The 19,335-nt window shown below is 40.1% G+C and overlaps 1 protein-coding gene across 6 annotated transcripts; it reads right to left on the bottom strand.

The window, feature by feature from the left end:
* Positions 1-253: 253 nt before the first annotated feature.
* SSBP1 (single stranded DNA binding protein 1) lies at positions 254-15,824 on the bottom strand. 6 transcript variants are annotated; one of them, XM_027575012.1, is made up of 8 exons: positions 15,627-15,824; positions 15,085-15,151; positions 13,080-13,140; positions 12,356-12,496; positions 12,044-12,131; positions 10,490-10,578; positions 6,671-6,744; positions 268-423 (listed from the first exon to the last, which is right to left on the bottom strand). In XM_027575012.1, the coding sequence occupies exons 2-7, from the start codon at positions 15,106-15,108 to the stop codon at positions 6,701-6,703; spliced, it is 447 nt and encodes a 148-aa protein (XP_027430813.1). In that variant the 5' UTR covers positions 15,109-15,151; positions 15,627-15,824; the 3' UTR covers positions 268-423; positions 6,671-6,700. The 6 variants fall into 6 exon arrangements, with proteins under 6 accessions (XP_027430812.1, XP_027430813.1, XP_027430814.1 ...); XM_027575013.1 differs by having other exon boundaries at positions 270-420; XM_027575014.1 differs by having other exon boundaries at positions 404-478.
* Positions 15,825-19,335: the final 3,511 nt, after the last annotated feature.

Below are 19,335 nucleotides of genomic sequence, written 5' to 3'. Positions count from 1 at the left end.
TGAAAAATTATTATTTATATACTTCTATTTACTCTTTTTAAGGCTGATTGCTAAGGTTTTATGTACATTGTATGTCCCAGTCCCTCCCCAAATTTAGAATGACATAGGTTAAAAGTCTGAAGGACTGTGACAATAGAGGTAAGATTTTACTTCTGCTAGCAGTAGAAGGTCTTCAAAGAGAAAGAATTAGAGTTATAAATTCACTGTGTATATGGAGATAAATAATGTGTGAATTAGTAAGAATGAGGTTTAACTGCAAAGCACAAATAAGTGGCTTAAACAAGGTAGGTATTTATTTGTGTCTCCCAAAGAAATCCAGAGGTACACTGTCCAGGACTGGTATGGTGGTTCCACATGGTCATCGCAGATCCCAGCTTCTTCTGTCTTCCATGCTGAAGATCGTCTCATGGTCCAAGATGGCTGCTGGAGATTCAGCCATCATGTCCACATTTCAGACAAGAAAAAGCCAGGTGAGGGTCTGGAGAAGCACAAAGGATGAGCCTCCCAACAGAGTTAATCATTTAAGGAGCTTTCCTGGAAGCACCACCAAATGACTTCTGCTTACACCCCCTTAGCAACTGTTAACTGCAAAGGAGAATAGAAATGCAGTATTTCAGCTATGCACACTGTCACCCCTAATTAAATATGGACTCTGTAAATTAATGGGGTCAGTAGAAACGATAATCGATATTGGGTAGTGAATTAATCATGTTTCCGTATTTTTTGATGCTTGACATCTTGGGGCCTGGCAGATCCTGGGAAGAACTAAACCCCTTCCCAACATTACCTAATTCCTAGAAATAGTAAACACTTGCCCATGAGCAGGTCTTTAATACACAAACTAACCAATCCCGATTCCATACCCGCCATTAGCCTCCTCTTATCAGGCTCCTGCAGTCCAGAATACTATTCCTCTGCCCAAAATCCCCAGGTACCTGACAACTAGAGACCACCCCTATTGCCCAAAGCCTGGTAAAAATTATTCTGTCCAACAAAAACCTCAATAAAAGCTCTGTTGAACATTTTCCCCTCATTCCTTCTGCCTTCTGGCCTACCCTGGTGCTCCTCCATGTGGTTCTAATGGCGGCATGAGAACTCCTCTTGAGAACTATAATAATAAACTCCCTTTCAAGACAGCTGTCTTCAGGTCTATCATCTTGCCACACCTGATTAACACAAATCCCTGCTACCTTGTAAAACAGGTAAGCAACTGGAAACTTTTCCCATAATATGGTTTTCCACAACAGAAAGCCAGAATCCTGACAACATTTGTTATGTTCTTTACAAAATGTGCTTCCAAAGTGTTTGGAAGAAGAAAAAAAAAAAAAAGTCACTCTTGTCTTGACTTCTCTTCTGAGCTCCACTCATTATTATCAAATATAAGCTAGGAAATCTATGATTAAACTATGTTCAAAATTACTCCTGATCTTTCCTCTTCTCAAATCGGCTCCCACATTCATGTTGCTTAGTCTCAGAAACAAAATATCCACACAGCTGCCCAAGCAGCTTCAGAATTCTCTCGTAATGGCCTTTTCTCTTACCACCAGCACCTACTTGGTCCCCAGCGCATCCTGGGCAGGAGCTACGTGTTCTTCTTCTACTCTGTATCCCCTACCTGGAGCCCATAACGGGATCTGGCACATAACTGTTGCACAGTGAACAAATCGGGAAGACCACATTCCCTTGTGTCACCTACAATCCCCACTCTGCTAACCTTTCTAGGCTCCTTCAGCTGCTTCCTAACTGCCTGCAGGTTTCCCCTCTTCTAGCCCTTCACAGGTCTTTCCATTCTTTCTAAAGCACAGTTCTGATACATCCATTTTAAAACATGTGGCTCCCCACTGCCAAAGTCCTCTGTAAGCTTTCAAGGCCTTTTATGATCCAGCCCCAACCCCTTTTTTCATGTTTTATCTTTCACTGATCCATATACTTTCATGTTTCTGGACCTTCATTCATGCTGTTGCCCCCGCTGAAAACTAATCTAACTATTCTCATCTGTGCCCACAGGACTTTATTTCTACCATTACTAGAGTGCTCCTCATACCGTAGCACACATTGTACATGGGCTCCTGCTTCTGTCCTCCCCACCCAGCTCCCATCATCCTAGATTGTGAGCTCCCTCAAGGCAGGAATGCTGTTCTGTTTATCCCTATTTCTAGGCCTGCATGCACGCATTGTACAAAGTAGGTGCCCAACTGACTTTTGAGTTTAAAAAGATGCCCAGATTAACCTTAAATAGCCATGGAAGATTAAAAGCAAAAAAAAAAAAAAAAAAAGCAAACAAAAAAACACAATGCGGACTATGTTCTCAGTAACCCATGGACACTAACAACAACAACAACAAAGGCCAAGTACAACAACCTAATCTAAAGTTAGTAAGCACCCTATGAGACTTGGGAAGATGGGCATGGGGACCAAAAGAGATATGCCTTGTTTAAAATAACTACAGGAGTAATAACAGCCAGTATGTATAAGCACTTGATTCAGTTAATATGTGCTAAGTAAATTATATGCATTATTTATTCCTCACAGCAGGCCTATAATGTAGGACTACTATTTTCCCTGTTTTATTCACAGAAAAACAAAACAACAAAAAAACCCAAGGTAGGGAAAGTTAAGAAACTGAGCAGAGGTCCCTCAGCTGGTAAGTGCAGCAGATCCAGGCTGTCTGACTACACAGCCTTAACTGAACTACCATGATAGGCCACCTTTCTTCCAAACAGCAGGTGCAGCAGGAGAGCTAAAAAATGTCACAGTGTACATCTGTGTGGATAAACAACATGCCAAGGCCCCAAAGTATGGCAGAGGGCAAATGGATTAATAATAAAGAGACAAAAGGCAAAATGTCATTATTGTGGCTGCATGATTTGGACAGCCTGAAAAGCTACACGCCATCCTAGCACAGACTGTGGGAAGAGCACAGAAGCAAATACAGTAGTGAGAAAAGACTGCAGTGCCACTGACACCTGCCAAAAGTCTCATTCTCTGAGAAATGAGCCTGTCAAATTTCTGAGCAATCTTGCTGACAATTTCAACACTCACTAGGAAGGAAACAACTGGAGGAGACAATGGGAGGAACTGTGAACCTATTCTAACCAGTAAAGAAACACTGCTTGGTAACAAGGAAGCAAGAGGAATATGTAAAGATAACTTGGTAGAGAGATTAACTGCGACTTATTTTCCTGGAGGATCATCACACTGAGAATGAGAAATAATAAAGAGGTAGAGGTATTTCCCCCTCAATCCTAATTCTATCCCAACCGAAACCTACTATGTACTGCAACTCCCGTTGTGACTTCGATGCACCACGAATGGTCAGAAGTTAGCCATGGAGGGTTCTGGATAGCAGGGCCGATGGAAGTGCGAGGCAGTAGGAAGCAGAGAGTAGAAAGAAAGCAAAATGCGAACTTCACATACCTAAACTCCCACTCTAGGTGTGCCTCATAGGCTGCATGACTCTGACATGTTACTTAACCTCTCAGTTTCACGTTTCCTCACCTGTAAAATCAGGATAATACCACTTTCTTAGGGTAACAGTTAAATGAGACAACGATAAAAAGCACTGAGCTCAGGGCCTGGCACCTGGTAAGTACACAAGAAATGTCAGGCATTAATATGGTAATTATTATCCTGTAAGAGATTTCTCTATAACTCATTAACTTTTCTACAATCATTTGCTTGCTGTTACTTCCACCAAGCTTCACAGCATATAATGCAAACCCTGACAAAAAAATAAGTGATTCTGCCCTCATTTTCATGTCAGTGTTTCAGTGCAATCCAACTAAACGACATTTAGAAAGCCCTATAACATCACTGTGCTAGGCTAAGCTGGATGGGGACAAATGGGTAGTCTGAGTAAAAGACAACCCTGCCTTCAAAAATTAAATGAGGTCTCTTTTGGGAACACAGAGAAACTACCAGTAATTTTTTCTGAGTTGCAGAGGTTAGGCTGTAACCCAGTTGGCAATGACAAACAATCCCCAAAACAGCCACAAAAACACGTCTTTGGTGTTTTGGGATGTCTTTGGATTCACTGCCCAGTAATTTTTAAGAAATGAATGACTCCTTGAGAACTGTACTGGCAGCAAACAGATCTCATATGGGTTGGTCTTTAAGGTCAGTTATTCTGGGTTACATACATGTATAAAGAGAAAAACAAAAGAAAAAGAAGGAAAAAAAGGTGAATGAAGTATCTAAGCATATAATACTAAGATGCAGAAGATGGGGGGAAATACATGAGAGATTATCTTGTTCACCTCTAGTACAAGAAGCAGTACTAGCTGACGGTCAATCAGAAGTGCAAGCCTGGCTTGGAAATAATGGAAAGATTTTTTTTTTCCCAAAGTGAAAAGTTTTGTTTTTTCTTATTATAAAAATAATATATGTTCAATGCTCAAAAAAAAATCGAATATATAAAAGTGCAAAAAATAAGGAAAATCACACATAATCCCCCCAGCCAGAGATCATCACAACCTTTTGATGTTTCTCCTCCTAGACTTTTCTAAACCTATACTTTTTATCAATTACTTCTTTTTCAAAAATGGGGTAATACCACACATGCTGTTTGAAACTTTTTTTCCCATGCTTCTATCATACTCATCTTTCCACCTAACACAGAATCCCAAAATCAAAGTCAAAGGACAGTTTTCCACAGGTATATTCCCTGACACCATAACAACATGAAAAAGGGAATGCAAGACACAAAAAGTGGCCTAGGAGACCCCTAATGACTGTTCCCACTACCAAACTCCACACACGTACTCCAAGACCAGCTCGGGTGAGGTACATATTTTCTCAGCACAGGGCGATTCCCAGGCGGGAAGGGCAGAGTTTGGGCTCAGGCAGCCTGCCCAGTTGTGGACCTCAGGTCTGCAGCATCACGCACAGGCTGAGGCCTCTGCACTGAAGAGGTGACTCTGAGAGCTCTGCTGCCCGACCTCAGAGCCCTTCAAGTAAGCTCCAGCGGGAGTGTGCAGAAGCCGTTGGCCCGCACAGATCCTGCAGGGCCCACCTTTCTGCCCCTGCGCCCTGGACTCAGAGCTGCTTTGGGCTGGTCATTAAACTGTTTTGTTCACCATATTACCTTCCCAAAGCACACTATTTAAACAGGAATACTAATCTGCATCACTTCTCACAACCTTTAAGGAGTATATAAGTAGCTGTGCCAAGAAAGAGTGGCCCAAAGATCAATTTTATCTACATTATATTTTGCTTAAGGAATGTGGCACAAAGAAGGGAGGACTATGTCACCAGACAGTTTGAACGTATAACCTCAGGGAGCATAGCTAACGTACTGATTAATGGTCCCAGCAGCAGGAAAAAAAGATGGCCGATAGAAGGGACTGGCAATCACTCTTCTCCTATTCCTGGGCAGGAAGAGAGTAAAGCTAAGGAGCTCCATCTTTCCTTGAGCAAACTGTACTTTAAGTACAAAATGCTGCTCCAGTGTGGGGTCCGTGTGCAGCACGGGAACTGCGAACCCGAGACCGACCATCCAGCTCTCAGGCAGAGAGGACAAGACATGCGGTCTGGGGCACGCATCGACAGGCTGGGCCGGAGGCAGAGCTGGAGCCCAGGTGGCCTGGACAGAATGAGGGACTTCTATCATCGGATCCAGACACCGGGCTCAGCAGCAGCCAACTCTGAACAACTGCAGCCAACTAGCAGGCAGACCCGTGCAGGTCTGATGCAGACTTAAACAGTACAAGACGCACTAAAAACCTGAGTTTATTTTATGTAATATTTATTAGGAAATTACTAGAACTCTGTAATTTCCAGAATCTTATCATGAAAGTAACTGTGTACACAATGATCTATGTGCATCAAGGGACCATGTGGAAAATTAAAGGATAATGTCATACCCGAGGTTCTAACCTAGGGAGGCAATGTCAAAGGTTGTTTAGGGGACTCCCCCAAGTTCTGGATGAGACAAAAAGGATAGTGAATTGGGCTTAGAAAGACAGAAAATAGTGGAGCCAGAGCTCTTGTGGCATCACCTGGAGATGAACTATTTCATCCCTCCTTATTATTTTAGGTTTTTACTGCTAATCAAATCTATTTCATAAATGCTGCTCGTGAAATTTGTCCAAAAACAAAAGAGGTGAAGAAGGTAGGTTAGTCTTGAAGCTATTTAGGTTAGATACCAACCACTGTTCAGCAACCCCTTCCAGTTTGGGCTAAAGCTTAATATCCATTGGGATCATTCATCTGTCACCATTTATTGAGTATCTATTCTGTGCCAAGCACTGGTTAAGGTGCAGGTAAACAGAGAAGATACAGTCCTTGCCATCTAGTTTATAGAGCAAACAGTAAGAAAATCATTATTCACAACCACGGGATAAATATGCCTGGCATATAGTGAAGCTCAAGAAATACTCAGTGGCTGAATCAATACTATAAAAGTGTGCACAGAAAACAAGGGGGCATCCCAAAGGACACTTATCCCTTTGCCCTAACACAGACAAACCTGACAGTTCACTATTTTGTACACTTGTACACAGAAACCATCCTTAAAAGAATAAACAATTAGCTACAAAGGTCTATGAGACAAAAAGGGGAGGGGGAGTAAGAGTCAGGAGAAGTCTTATCACTCCTTTTATATAAAAGAATATTTTAATTCTCGTCCTTAGGAACTATAAAGACTATACATGATTTGGAAATGAGACTGTACCAAACAATGGCCAAAGGAGAATCATCCATGCTACGCCTTCTCTTTGGTCTGGTCACTCAGAAATATAATGTTATCTGTAAAGAAACCAAATCATAAATATTATTTTCAGAATTCTTTCTCATTTAATTGTTCCCCTATAATACGTACTTTAGTGCTGTTATCTAACAGGATTTTAGAAAAATTCCCAAAATGTGAAATAACTCCTGCTACATTCATGAGAGGCATAGAACAGGCAGCAAAGGAGCTAGAAGTTGGGCTTCAGCTACATGACAACTATTCAGACCTTGCTAGAAGAAGTGTGGTATTTCTTGTCTTCCCTGAAGACAATTATAACTGCTCAGCAGTAACTCCCTACAAAAGAACTAGTCACAAATTGCAATGCCTACAATGCTCAGAAAGATGCCATGAAACCAGGCAGCATGTCCTCACACAGAAGAGGGTCCAGGCATAACATTTCACACACTGGAGGTATGGAGAAAGGATGGGGTCCAACATATGGCCCTGTGAGCAAAGACAGACTGATGTCTTTAAGTAGGCTGTCACACTCACACAGAGGACATTCTATTTTTAAATTTTAAAACAGATTGACTTTTATATACTCATTCTTGGGAAAATTTTTACTAATCAATATGACAGAGAGAGCATTTTCACACAAGAACATTAGACACTGCACTTAAAATGTTGTCCCAGGTGGAGTTAGTTTAGGACAAGCAAAGGAAAAGAAGTAGTACTTCCTGTATAGCTTGAAAAAACTCCAGATTCTTGTAACTTTAGAATTATTCAAGAAGTGGTTATTACAATATTTACGACTACAGTCTTCTACAAACAGAATATTCTGATACAGAATGGTTATTGCAGAAGAGATTATTACAACTTGACCCCACAGTGTAAAAAGGCAAGAGTGCCATCCACTGGTGGTTACTTTTACGTTAAAGACATGGATCCCTAGGAGAAAAAAAACCACCAAGCAACCAAATTTAAATTCTATTTCTCAGCACTGGATGTTATACGCAACTGATGAATCATTGAACACTACATCAAAAACTAATGATGGGGCGCCTGGGTGGCTCAGTTGGTTAAGTGACTGCCTTCGGCTCAGGTCATGATCCTGGAGTCCCGGGATCGAGTCCCACATCGGGCTCCCTGCTCAGTGGGGAGTCTGCTTCTCCTTCTGACCCTCTTCCCTCTCGTGCTCTCTATCTCAAATAAATAAATAAAATCTTAAAAAAAAAAAAAAACTAATGATGTACTATATGTTGGTTAATTGAAGAAAAAAAAGGAAGAAACTCTATTTCTTTCAATTCAAATGTCACTAAAGATCTATTCATTTTTACTACTGGCCATGAATCTATTAATTGCTCAATTAGCTCACCCATGCTGTGAGTACTAGTGACAAAAGAAAAGAAAGTGACAGATAATCTGAACTATTTCTATTTAGTGGTTGGCTTGGTTCAGAACAATTCATACAATCCAAAGTTTGCCCACACTTTTGGTTTATAGTGGAATAGGAAAGTGTTAAATGCTTTATAAATACATAATTGATAGAGATTTAGCAATGCTAAATTTTTATTAGAAAATTTGACTTTCCACTGATAAAATCATAGGTGTAGTTCTATGCCCTGCAGAGGTCTACAAAAAAATTTTTGAATAGGCAGACATCTCTGGAGACACGGCCTAAGGAAGAAGAGCTCGCAGAAATGAAATACTATCAAGACACCCAAGAATTATGAAATCAAAATGGTCAGATAGGATCTCATCTAAGGCCTGATAAGGAGGGTAGAAAGATAACTACGTTGGTTTTCAAGGTCAATATGCCTCAAAGAAACCAGTAAGAAAATATATTTTTTATTATTTATAACAAATTATAATTTATCAATATGGTACAGTGGTTGAGACATGGACTCTGGAGCAAGGTAAAAAAGAAAGGTAAAAGGAAAATCTGTCAATTACGAGACAAGTTCTCAAAGGTCTAGCCTCCAAAATTGTGAGAAAATAAATTTCTATTATTTAAAAGAAATTAAGAAAGACTTAAGATACATATAAACCAGGGCGCCTGGGTGGCTCAGTTGGTTAAGCGACTGCTTTCGGCTCAGGTCATGATCCTGGAGTCCCGGGATCAAGTCCCACATCGGACTCCCTGCTCAGTGGGGAATCTGCTTCTCCCTCCGACCCTCCCCCCTCTCATGCTCTCTCTCTCTCTCTCATTCTCTCTCTCAAATAAATAAATAAAATCTTAAAAAAAAAAAAGATACATATAAACCATGAAAGATAACCTATGGACTTGTATCTAGGAAGCAATGAAAGAAATTTAAACATTGTGATGTCTGGTAAAAAAAAAATTAATAATTTCTTATTAGTATGTATGATAATAGCACTATAGTTATGCTTTAAATAGGAATCCTTATCTTTCAGAAATACCTACTGAAAATATTTATGGATGAAATAATATTATGTCTGGAATTCACTAGAAAATAATCTAAGTGGAGGAAAAGTGGGCTGGAGAAATAGAAGAAATAATATTGGCCATCAGTTAGTAATTGTCGAAGCTAAATGACAGATTTTTTTTTCCACTTTTCAATGTTTGTGTATGTTTGACATTTTCGATAATTAAAAAATTAATTTTTAAAGATATCAAATTTTGGCATATCTCAGAAGTGCATAAACACTGAGACATTACTTTCTTTCGTTTCTATGCACTTACTTATCCAAAAGGTTTCTCAGTGTTCACATCCATAAAAACTAATAAAAGAATAGAATTGATGTTTAACAACAGGTTTTATTTTAACAATTTATTGAAGAGGTAAAAAATGGCCCTCTCTCTCATTAAAAGATGCATTTCCAATAAAATTTCAGTTTTCAAATTTATATATTAAAATTGCTTTGGTACTTTATGTTCTAAAAACAACACAATGATAACCCAATCAAGAAGAAATGTAATATTTATAGTCTTAATATCACAGAATTCTTAAAAATATTTTTAACTTTCTATTTATGTATGTGTTTTTGTTATGAACATAATAGGATGAATAATAAAACATTCTGAACTATACAATATATATGAAGATACATTTCTTAGGAGAAAATGGAAAAACAAGCTCAGAGAAAAAGAAATAACATGAAATTTCCAAATGTTGAAGAGCTTGTTCATGTATTTTTTTTCAAGGATGATGGGTATCAAATTGCTATGGTATTTACATCCATTAATACAATTCAGAGTAACAATTTCATATTGAAAAATATTTTCATGACAACTTAAAAATGTCCAAAGGGCTACATTTGTTTCAAAATTCTTGTAGAATTTTCAAAAAAGTTTGAAAACTCTGCTCTGGGAGGTATCTCCTTGACCTTTAAGCTTTCATGTCCATGTTTCCTACGTTGTTTCACATTTTGTCTAAGGAAAGCAACAGGAACTTAAAATCATCATGTTAAGGACCAGGCAGGCTGTGAATAAACCTGCACAAATGCTACTCACAGTAGGGTAACTCTATCTCGGCACAGGCTTCTCCCTGTTTAGACCATGTCCTCAAAGACATTAAAGTTTTTCTCGCTTCAAACAGTTAAGTACTGACACAGACGCTCTACTCAAAAGTTACTGAAATGAAACAGAGACAAGTTTTGAAGGATCAGGAAAAGTAGACACTCGTAGCAAAGCCACAAACCAGACTCACAATTCTCATGGTGAGCTGCCTGACAATCTCAGCATCAGTACTCAAAGCCCCTGTTCAAGTTACTTACAACACGCCTAGCCTTTAAAAAGGGGAAGGAGGCGGCGGGGGGGGGGGGGGTGGGGAGGAATAGATATTATCACAAGCTTCTTACCAGCTATGATTGTTGTTGCTTGCCGCCTCACGTTATTCTTATCTGTGTATTCACCATAGTCTACTTTCCCTTCTACATAAATTCGGGACCTGATAAATGTAAAATTTACAGTTTTCAGTCTGGAGAGTCTCATCTGTTTTACAAGAGAGAGTCGGGTGAGAGGCAGTAACAAGTACACACTAAGGATGAAACACAGAATCATCGCCTAACTTCATTTTTGCTACCGCATCTCAAAGTTCAACATCAGGAGTATTAAGGGTACTGAAACAGAATGTCCACACAGACTTGACAAACCCAGGTAAAAAGGACAATATTCTCAGCCTTGAGCTGACAGCAGTCCTCATGAAAGTTTAAAAAAAAAAAGGGACTTTAAGACCATGAAATGGAAGAGCAACACAGCGTCATCCTTTCAATCTCTAGGACTGATTTCCAAAGTGTCATTTTCCCCCACCTCTGATTCTGGACTCCCTAACAGATTTGCTGATTTTCACGTATTGTTCAAATTCCTTCTCACAGTCAGGTTCATGAACTTATTCTCAAGGGACTTAAATTATTAAAATTCAAAATGGAGGTTTTCAGCTTAGTATTTCACTTAGAGTTAATTACTACAACCACTTCTGCACTGTTTAGAAGGCTGAACCACAAGACAACCATAGCTGATTTTAAAGGGTAGAAAATACATGCTGGCATCAATTTTTAGAGTCTACCATCACCAACATAGCATAATATAGAAAGTAGACAAAACTGGTAAAATGATTGTAGGCCAAAGGGAATACACACAAATTCATCAATCAGTGGGTGAAACTGCATACAAATATTTTTCTTGAAATTTCCTGTATTTATAGGTGTGTGTAAATGCACAAATTCATACATACATTTAGGACTTTGGAAGTACATATAAAAAAAGGCACGAAGTTATTAAAAAAAAACAAATTTTAGTTATTCCTGAAATTATTTTTGAGGAAATATACTTCATTTCTATAAAACAAGTACATTTCTAAATATATTAACTACGAATACAACTGTTGTTCAACAGACCCTTTTGTCCTTCTATGGGTTTGGAAAAGACAATTTTTATTTAATCAATCCAAGCATCCCAAAAGGGAACTACTAAGCCAATATAAAATTATCAAACATAACATAACTGCTGTGAACACTGCCATACCTCACTGTGTCAGGCTTCAGACACTCCAGATCCTGTACTAAGGACTCTAAGTAGATGCCAAGAGGCGACATGGGAACTCCTAAAAGCACATGTTGCACTTGCTCACACGGCACTCAGTACACTCTGCCTTCTCTCTTGCCTCATCTGCTTCTATTTATGTACACCCCTTATTTGCCCTAAACTGTCAGTTCTTAGAAAGCTAAACCATGTTTTACACACCTCTGAATTAGTCACACGTGGCAACACGCCATGCATATAGTACTAAGCTCTGAATAAATATCTCCAGTTAACAGAATAATTAGGATAAAGGAGTTAGGCATTCCCTGAAAACACCTTTGACCAGTTTTTTAAACCATTCAATCTATAAGATCCTTCCTTCCTCAACTTACCCCTTTTTCACATACTGATACGCCACATCTCTGAGGCCTGGGCGGAATACTGATATTCTGTGCCATGTTGTCTTTTGACTGACATCACCTAAATCACAAGAATAGGAAACATGGTTATAAATGCCAGCACACAAAACAAATGCCAAAAGACAACATGCCCAGCAAAACCAATGTCACAATTTCTAAAAGAAAGGAACAGAATTAGAGAAGAAAGATTCTTTCTAAATGTAGCTCATCTCTAATCAACTAACTGAGAATAAATATTGTCTCTTTACTGCTGATACAATGAAAACCCTAGTCTTTTATACTCACCCATCTGGTAGGCCTCACTCTCCCCAGACCGCCACATCTCATTTGTCGCTAGAGAAAATATCGTGACTGGGTTTTTCCCTTCCACCTGTCTCATGACGGGGTCCTGACCCACTCGCCCAAGCAGCTGCACACGGTTCAGAGCTGAAACACGGTGTGGAAATAAAAGGAGATTCAGATAAAGGTCCAGAAGGGGAACAGCTACAAACAGTACTTCAGCCTCGATCTCCGCATTAAACAAAACCCAAGTTCTAAAAGATCCGAGCTTCGCTGGGGCAAACAAAGGGAGGCTGGGAGGGAAAAGAGGGTTGGCAAGAAGGGAGAAAATACTCTTAGAGAAAGTATCCCACAAAACAAACATTAAGCTCTTTATAAAATGCCTTTTTTTGAAAAAACTATGATTAAAAGAACAAATCTGAGATCTGAAAATCTTTACGAATATGAGTGAGTATTTCTGTGAAAGAACAGCTTGCACAGACTTTCACTCCCTCAGCCAAACGGCACGTGACCTTGGAAGACTGAGATAAGCAAGCAGGACTCAAGGAAACCCTCCGAGGCCCCGCAGCCTGAGGGGCGAGGCCAAGGGCGGAGATGCAAACATGAGCCAAGAGCCTAAGGATTAACAGATTATAATCCAACTAGCGCACCTCTTCTACAACACGTTTAAAAATTTTTGTACGTTGCTATAAATAACATACTTTAAACTAGGAAATTAGCTGCTACTTACATCTTTCAAGAACCAAGCTGCTAGCTATTTCAGACTCACGTCTTACAAACTGGTGAAATACCTAAAGTGGAACAAATGAGTAAAATGGCTTTAATTTGGGAGGAAAGGCAAACGCAAACAGAAGACCTGCTTACACTCAGTCACCATCGCATCAGCAGCTCCTATAGCACATACCCCCAGAGGACAAGCAATGCACGTCACGTGTTCCCCCCTCACAACACCAGGAGGCCCACGCAAACGCTTGAGGGCCTTGAGGGCCGACTATTCCAGAAGCCCAAGGGTACCAAGTCCTAGACGGCAAGCCCAGGGAAGTTGATTTAGAACCCCCTCCTGTTTCTTTTTCATGGCAACCTTCCTGATTATGGTGCTTCCGTGGCCGCACACAAAGGGTAAAGTCAAATATATGTTGGAAAAATTCATGCTTTAGATAGACCAAAGGAAAAAGTCTAGACAGACAAATGGGATTCTCTGATAAAGTACAAAAATAGGACTATTCAAGTCAGTCTGTCAGAGGAAGGTAGTAACTGACACAAAATAGCAGCAATGATGTAACAGCCATCATTACTGAATACCAGCTAACTACTTTACCTCTTACAAATTAGTCCCTGGAATAAATCGATCAACTATGTAAAATTATCCCTACTTTAGAGACCAAAAAAAAACAGTTTAGAGAGATTAAGTACCCTGCCCAAAATCCTACAAGAAATAACTGGCAAGTCGTGCCTAGAACCCAGGGCCATCTGACACCAAGGCTGCCACTTTTCCCACCGCCCTCTGCTGTCTCCTTGAAGACATTCTGTTCAAGGGCTCCTGCCATGAGAGGAGCGCACAGCCTTGGGCATGTCACTGGTTTCAGCGTTCAGAGAGCTACTCACTACCTCAGAGAAGCATGTGTCGAGTGGTAGCACTGTTACTACGAAAAGCAGATGTCCACCAACCAAATGAACACCCGTTCCTGGGCTAGTGCTGACTATGGAATCCTATCACTATGTTTTGGGACACAGAGTGGTTAAAAAACAAAGATGGAGTTACCACACAGTAAAGACTCAAACTAGTACTGGTATCATGCTTCTAGAAAGGTACTAACTAAAGTACTCAGAAGAGCCAGAGCTCGCAAGTCTCAGAATAAATAGGTCTCATCTGGGAAACACAAAAATTAAGACCCACTAGAAAAGCAGAAATAGGGAATGATTTTAACTAGGATAACTTTAAAAATTAAACTTCTCTTTTATATATCTTAACACTGTAGTATTAAGACAGCAGTAACTCTTCTATGTTCCAAATTTCAACACACATACACTAAGAAAGGCTAAAACCATGTATAGGTTAAAGTGGGGATCCAAGAATACAGGGTCAATTCTACAGCAGACGGGGGGAGATGAGAATAGGTTTCAGAGAGGAATTGAATCTTCATCAGTCTTAACAAGATGAGGAGTGAGAGAGGTGTTATGAAGAAGAATCTACAAACTTCATGCCCAAATGTAAGTGAGGAAAATGGGTAGTCTAGGCTGGCTGAAGGCTGGCTAGTGTCTGGAGAAATAAGGAGTTAGACTGGTGGGAGTGAGAAGGAATTCAGGACATAGCACATTTGTGGTGACGTGGTGACTTCTGCTCATTCTTCAGCACAGGGAGATGGGGGATGGAAGGTTGACCACAGAGGAGGGAGTGGTCAAAATGGAACCACATGTCTCATAGAAAACCGCTGGAAATGATTCTCATAGTCTTTAGATCACTAAAGACATTAAATGCTAACTGATCTAAATGCAAGTAACGTGTTTTAAAAAATTATGACTCCCATAATACATGTAAGCTAGAAAATTTTTGTTTTGTTTTAGTGAACATCATTTACACAAGTAAAATCTGTCGTAAATCCTCCCTACCAAATGAGTACACATAAAAGTAGGTGGGCTCAAAGGTCTTTTACCTCTGCAGTCAAAGCCTAAAGAAATCTGATCACTAAGGCTGATAATAACACATCTCAACACTAATATGGAAAAGTGATTACCTGTAATACAGGTCTTCGAAACATGGCTTCTATTTGGTTTTCCTACAAACTAGTCTTTGGTCTTCCCCTGAAAAAGAAGAGAGAGAAATACTATATCTCAGGGCAAGAGCACAAATTCACTAACCCTAAATTCCTAACTGCATTCATAATTTTTAGGCGGTCCACCTGCGACCATAAACATCAACATCCCTGCACATTTTACGAGGACTCCCCCCTCAAAAAAAAAAAAAAGAGAAAAAAGTTTATCTTTTTTATTCCCCTTGGCTTCTTCTAACACCTACAAAAAATACTTTCTGATTTATACCCATTTGCATTCCAGTCTTCTCAAATTTCATTAAAATGCAAGCCCCCTTAGAGCTGGGATTTTCGTCTTGATTTATTCACTGCCACATCCAATACTCCTGAGTTAGTTCCTAACACATAGGATTCAAAGTATCACAATATCACCAAGGGGCTTAAATCTGAAACTTGCTGCTGCAAAAATTACTGCCTCCAATCCCGTTAGCAAAGACCACGGAGATCCCTGGACTCCCCGGCCTCACCGCCGGGATGGATGGGCGCCCTTTCTTCTCAAAGGTGGCGCTCCGAACCAGCAACGTAAAGGGACTGGAAAGTGGCCGAAAACCCTGAAGTCCTCCGCACCGGTGAGATGAGAACGGCCAAGACAGACACAGAACAACCTCCCGAGCCACAGAGAGCCGCACGCACACCTAGCGAAGAACTCCTGGCTCCCTCCCGCCCGCCCCGGACGCTCTAGCGGCTTCAGCTTCTCGCTAGGCGAGCACTTCCGGATACAAAGAGGACGCAAGCCTCGCGAGAGGAATAAGAAAACGGAAAGTCCGCTGCGTGCGCAATAGAAATGATCCGGCCACCGCCGCGGGAAGCAAGCATCTTTTGATGCGGTGGTTCCGCGAGCTTTTTTCCCGACGGGAGTGGATAAGGTAACGCCGCCGAGTGGTGAGTGGAGCTGATTTCAAGTTTCTAACGAAATGAAATTATTTTTGACAAGCTTCCTATCCCGGACCAGGAGGGGCCGAGGTGGACGAAACAAAGGATAGGTCGGCCCCAGGGAAAGACTGGCCAGGCCTGCTAAAGTAGGAAGGAAACCAGGAAAAGTGGGGGGGGGGGGCGAAAATTTCAAGGGGTGCCAAAAAATTTGGCAATCAAAATAATATTTTAAGAAGAATCAGGATAACATTTTAAGAGTGTATTAATTAAATATATACAATTAAATCTGTGATGAACAAAGAAATCAAAATTTTGACTAAGTATAAGTTCTGAGCCATATTGAATCCTGAGGCACAAGAAAAAAATAAACGTTTTTACATATGCCAAAAAAAATTACAGAATATTAAAGTACTTGAATATCGAAAATTTGAAGAGAGGGTATTTAAAAACTCACATTAAGTTGAAATATTTTATTTATACCAAAAACAGAAGTCACTGTAGTTTTACTTTCCTGGCTTTAATAGAAGTAAGTTGATCAATAATATTTACAAAAATCTACTTCTTTGCTTATCTTATTTCCAATTACGGGAATTGCCATGTCTGACAATTTTTCTTGCCCAAGTTGCAATCTTAAACAGTTTTAAATAACATCGGCTTACTGATTTTGTTTTATTTAAAATTCTGGTATGTTCTTCATTGTGGATCTTTTCATTAATTTTAATATTTTTTAAATATTGCATTAAAGTGTCCTTGATCTTGATTTCTGTGTTTCTTGGCACCCCTTAAATTTTGCCTCATTCATTCTAATCTTGGCCCTGCTTAGCAAGAGGGTATTGGGGTCCCACGGATTGCAGGATGCAGGCCAGAGGCGGCCTCCCCAGGTCTCTCCTCTGCTGGTCCTCGTCCTGTCCAACTTCTAGAAAAGGAGGGAACCCTCCAGATCATTCTAACAAGTAAATCTCCTTTTCGGGACCCTACTTAAAGGCTTTCACTGGCCCATTTTTGCCCTCAAAGGAGAAAATGCGAACTACTTAACATGGTTTCCAATGCACACTTTAACCTGCTCCTAAATGTCTGGCTTACTAGTTGGTACATTCTAGATGCTTTTCTCCCGTTTTACCTCTACCTTCACAATGTTTAGCTCCTGAAACAGTATGTTATACTGCCTTCAGGCCGTGCAGAGGTATCAATCGCCCCATACCCCACCAACTTTGTTACTACTGTCAGTGCCCTCCAGTGATGTCCTGTTTAAAAATCTCACTTCTAGGGGCTCAGTCGGCTAAGCGTCTGACTCTTGATTTAGGCTCAGGTCATGATCTCAGGGTCCTGAGATGCAGCCCCACCTCAGGCTCCATGCTTAGCCCAGAGTCTGCTGGAGACTCTCTTCCTCTCCCTCCCCCTTCTGCTCCCCCCATGTAAAATAAATAAAATCTTTAAAAAAAATTCCTTTAAATAAAAATTTTCCTTCTACTTGAGCTGTTGAGTCAAATGAAAAGTAAAATTCATCCGTTCCTCCAAAACCAATTTCCCGCTTCTAAGCTACTTGTTTATTTTAATGGTACCAACGTTATCCCACACTCGAACTTTGGAATCATCTTTAAAACTTCTCCCCCCATCACCTACATCCGTTTGTGCATATCCACTCGGCCCTAAAAGTTATTCCATTATGCCACTGACCTCTCCCTCTTTCTATTTGCACATACTTCTGAGTGAGGAGTGTGGAAAGGGTTGTTTAAAATAAAAAAGCGGAAAGCACGCCAATTGAAAACAGACAGCCTTGGGCAAACTCATAACTTTATAAATAATATCTTAATCTAAATAAGTAGCATCTTATGCTAATCTCAGTTTTCAGACAGGAATTGCCCATACACATGCTCCTTAGGTTGTTGAAACAAATTGCAAGTGCTACTTTCCTTTTTCTTCCTGACAAAACAAAACAAAACAAAACATTAAAATGTACAAAATATATAAATGTATGATGTCATGGAAGACATTTAACTCATGATGTCATGAGTTAAAGCATTTTCTTATTATCAACTAGATCCTCCTGCCCCATAACAAATGCTCCAGCATCGCTTTGCTCTCACTGTTCTCAGCATCGGAAATGCCCTTCTCCATACTTTCAAAATTCTCTGCTCAAAATCCTTACTTTGTTCTCCCATCTCACTTTCTTTACACATTCAGTTTATCTTGTATTATAATTTGGATGACCATGAAGGTGCCTCGTCTTCCCCATTGACTGTGAGCTCTTAGAGGACAGGGACTTTGTGAATATCCAATCAAAAATTATGCTTTAAAGCAAGGAGAGGCTTTAGAAGTGTTCAGGTCACAGGCTAGAACGAAGAAATAGAAAAAATAGGAAGAACCCAGAAGGATCCTCAAGCCTGAAGTTAGAAGACTAACAACAAACAGCAAAAGAATCAGAGACCTGGAAGAGTAACTGAAATGTATTTTTGTAATAAGAGATGCCACTCTTCCAAGAATCTCCAATTTGCATAGTTATAGACTGTCTGTAGTTCATCCCTGGGTCCAGAAAGGTCCTTCTCGATGCTGAGAAGTAGTGACAGATAGCCATGTGACTTTAATCAGTTACCATTTACCCCTGGCAGTAGTGGAATAATTCATGGCTTTCATCCTTTGCAAAGAAAAGTGTCTATCATAGATGCGCAAGGCCACAAAGTTATCTTTGCCCTTGCCTTCTTTTTCCCCCCCTCTAAATTAGAAAAAGTCTCAGCTAGATGCATCAAGTGGTAGAGACCAGGGCTGGCAATGCTTTATCACAGATAGGAAGCTCTGGACAATTTTGTTGGGGTAGAAAAACATTTTTTGGAAATTTCAATCAGATTTTCATTTCGCTTCTAAATCAGTTTTTCTTGGGCGCCTGGGTGGCTCAGTTGGTTAAGCGTCTGCCTTCAGCTCAGGTCATGATCCCAAGGTCCTGGGATCAAGACCCATGTTGGGCTCCCTGTTCAGCAGGGAGTCTGCTTCTCCCTCTCCCTCTGCCCCTCCCCCCTGCTTGTGCATGTGCGTGCGCTCTCTCTCTCTCTCTCTCTAATAAATAAAATCTTTTACAAAAATAAATCAGTTTTTCCAAGCCTCATAACAGTTGGAAGATTATAGTGCTTACTATCTAAATGATTACAGCATCTATTTTAAAAAAGTGACTCAAAAGCAGTTTTAGCAGCACTTCAGTTATTAGTTATCATGACTACTTTTTGTTGTTAAATTTTAAAAATCCACAATTTTTATTGTTCAAAATCAAAAATCTGACAATTTTTATGTAATTGAGGATTGAAATTATGT

The sequence above is a fragment of the Zalophus californianus genome, chromosome 12, assembly GCF_009762305.2.
Source record: "Zalophus californianus isolate mZalCal1 chromosome 12, mZalCal1.pri.v2, whole genome shotgun sequence".
NCBI lineage: Eukaryota > Metazoa > Chordata > Mammalia > Carnivora > Otariidae > Zalophus > Zalophus californianus.
This window is presented reverse-complemented; position numbering and strand designations above follow the sequence as displayed.

Bases quoted from the DNA above. Each gene is read 5' to 3' on its own strand.
- SSBP1 (XM_027575011.1), bottom strand. From the start codon at position 15,108: ATGTTTCGAAGACCTGTATTACAG. The intron at 12,497-13,079 runs GTAAGTAGCAGC...ACCGTGTTTCAG, and splicing joins CAGCTTGGTTCTTGAAAGAT to CTCTGAACCGTGTGCAGCTG. The intron at 424-10,489 runs GTAAGAAGCTTG...CTGAATCTCCAG, and splicing joins AGCAACAACAATCATAGCTG to CAGCCATCTTGGACCATGAG.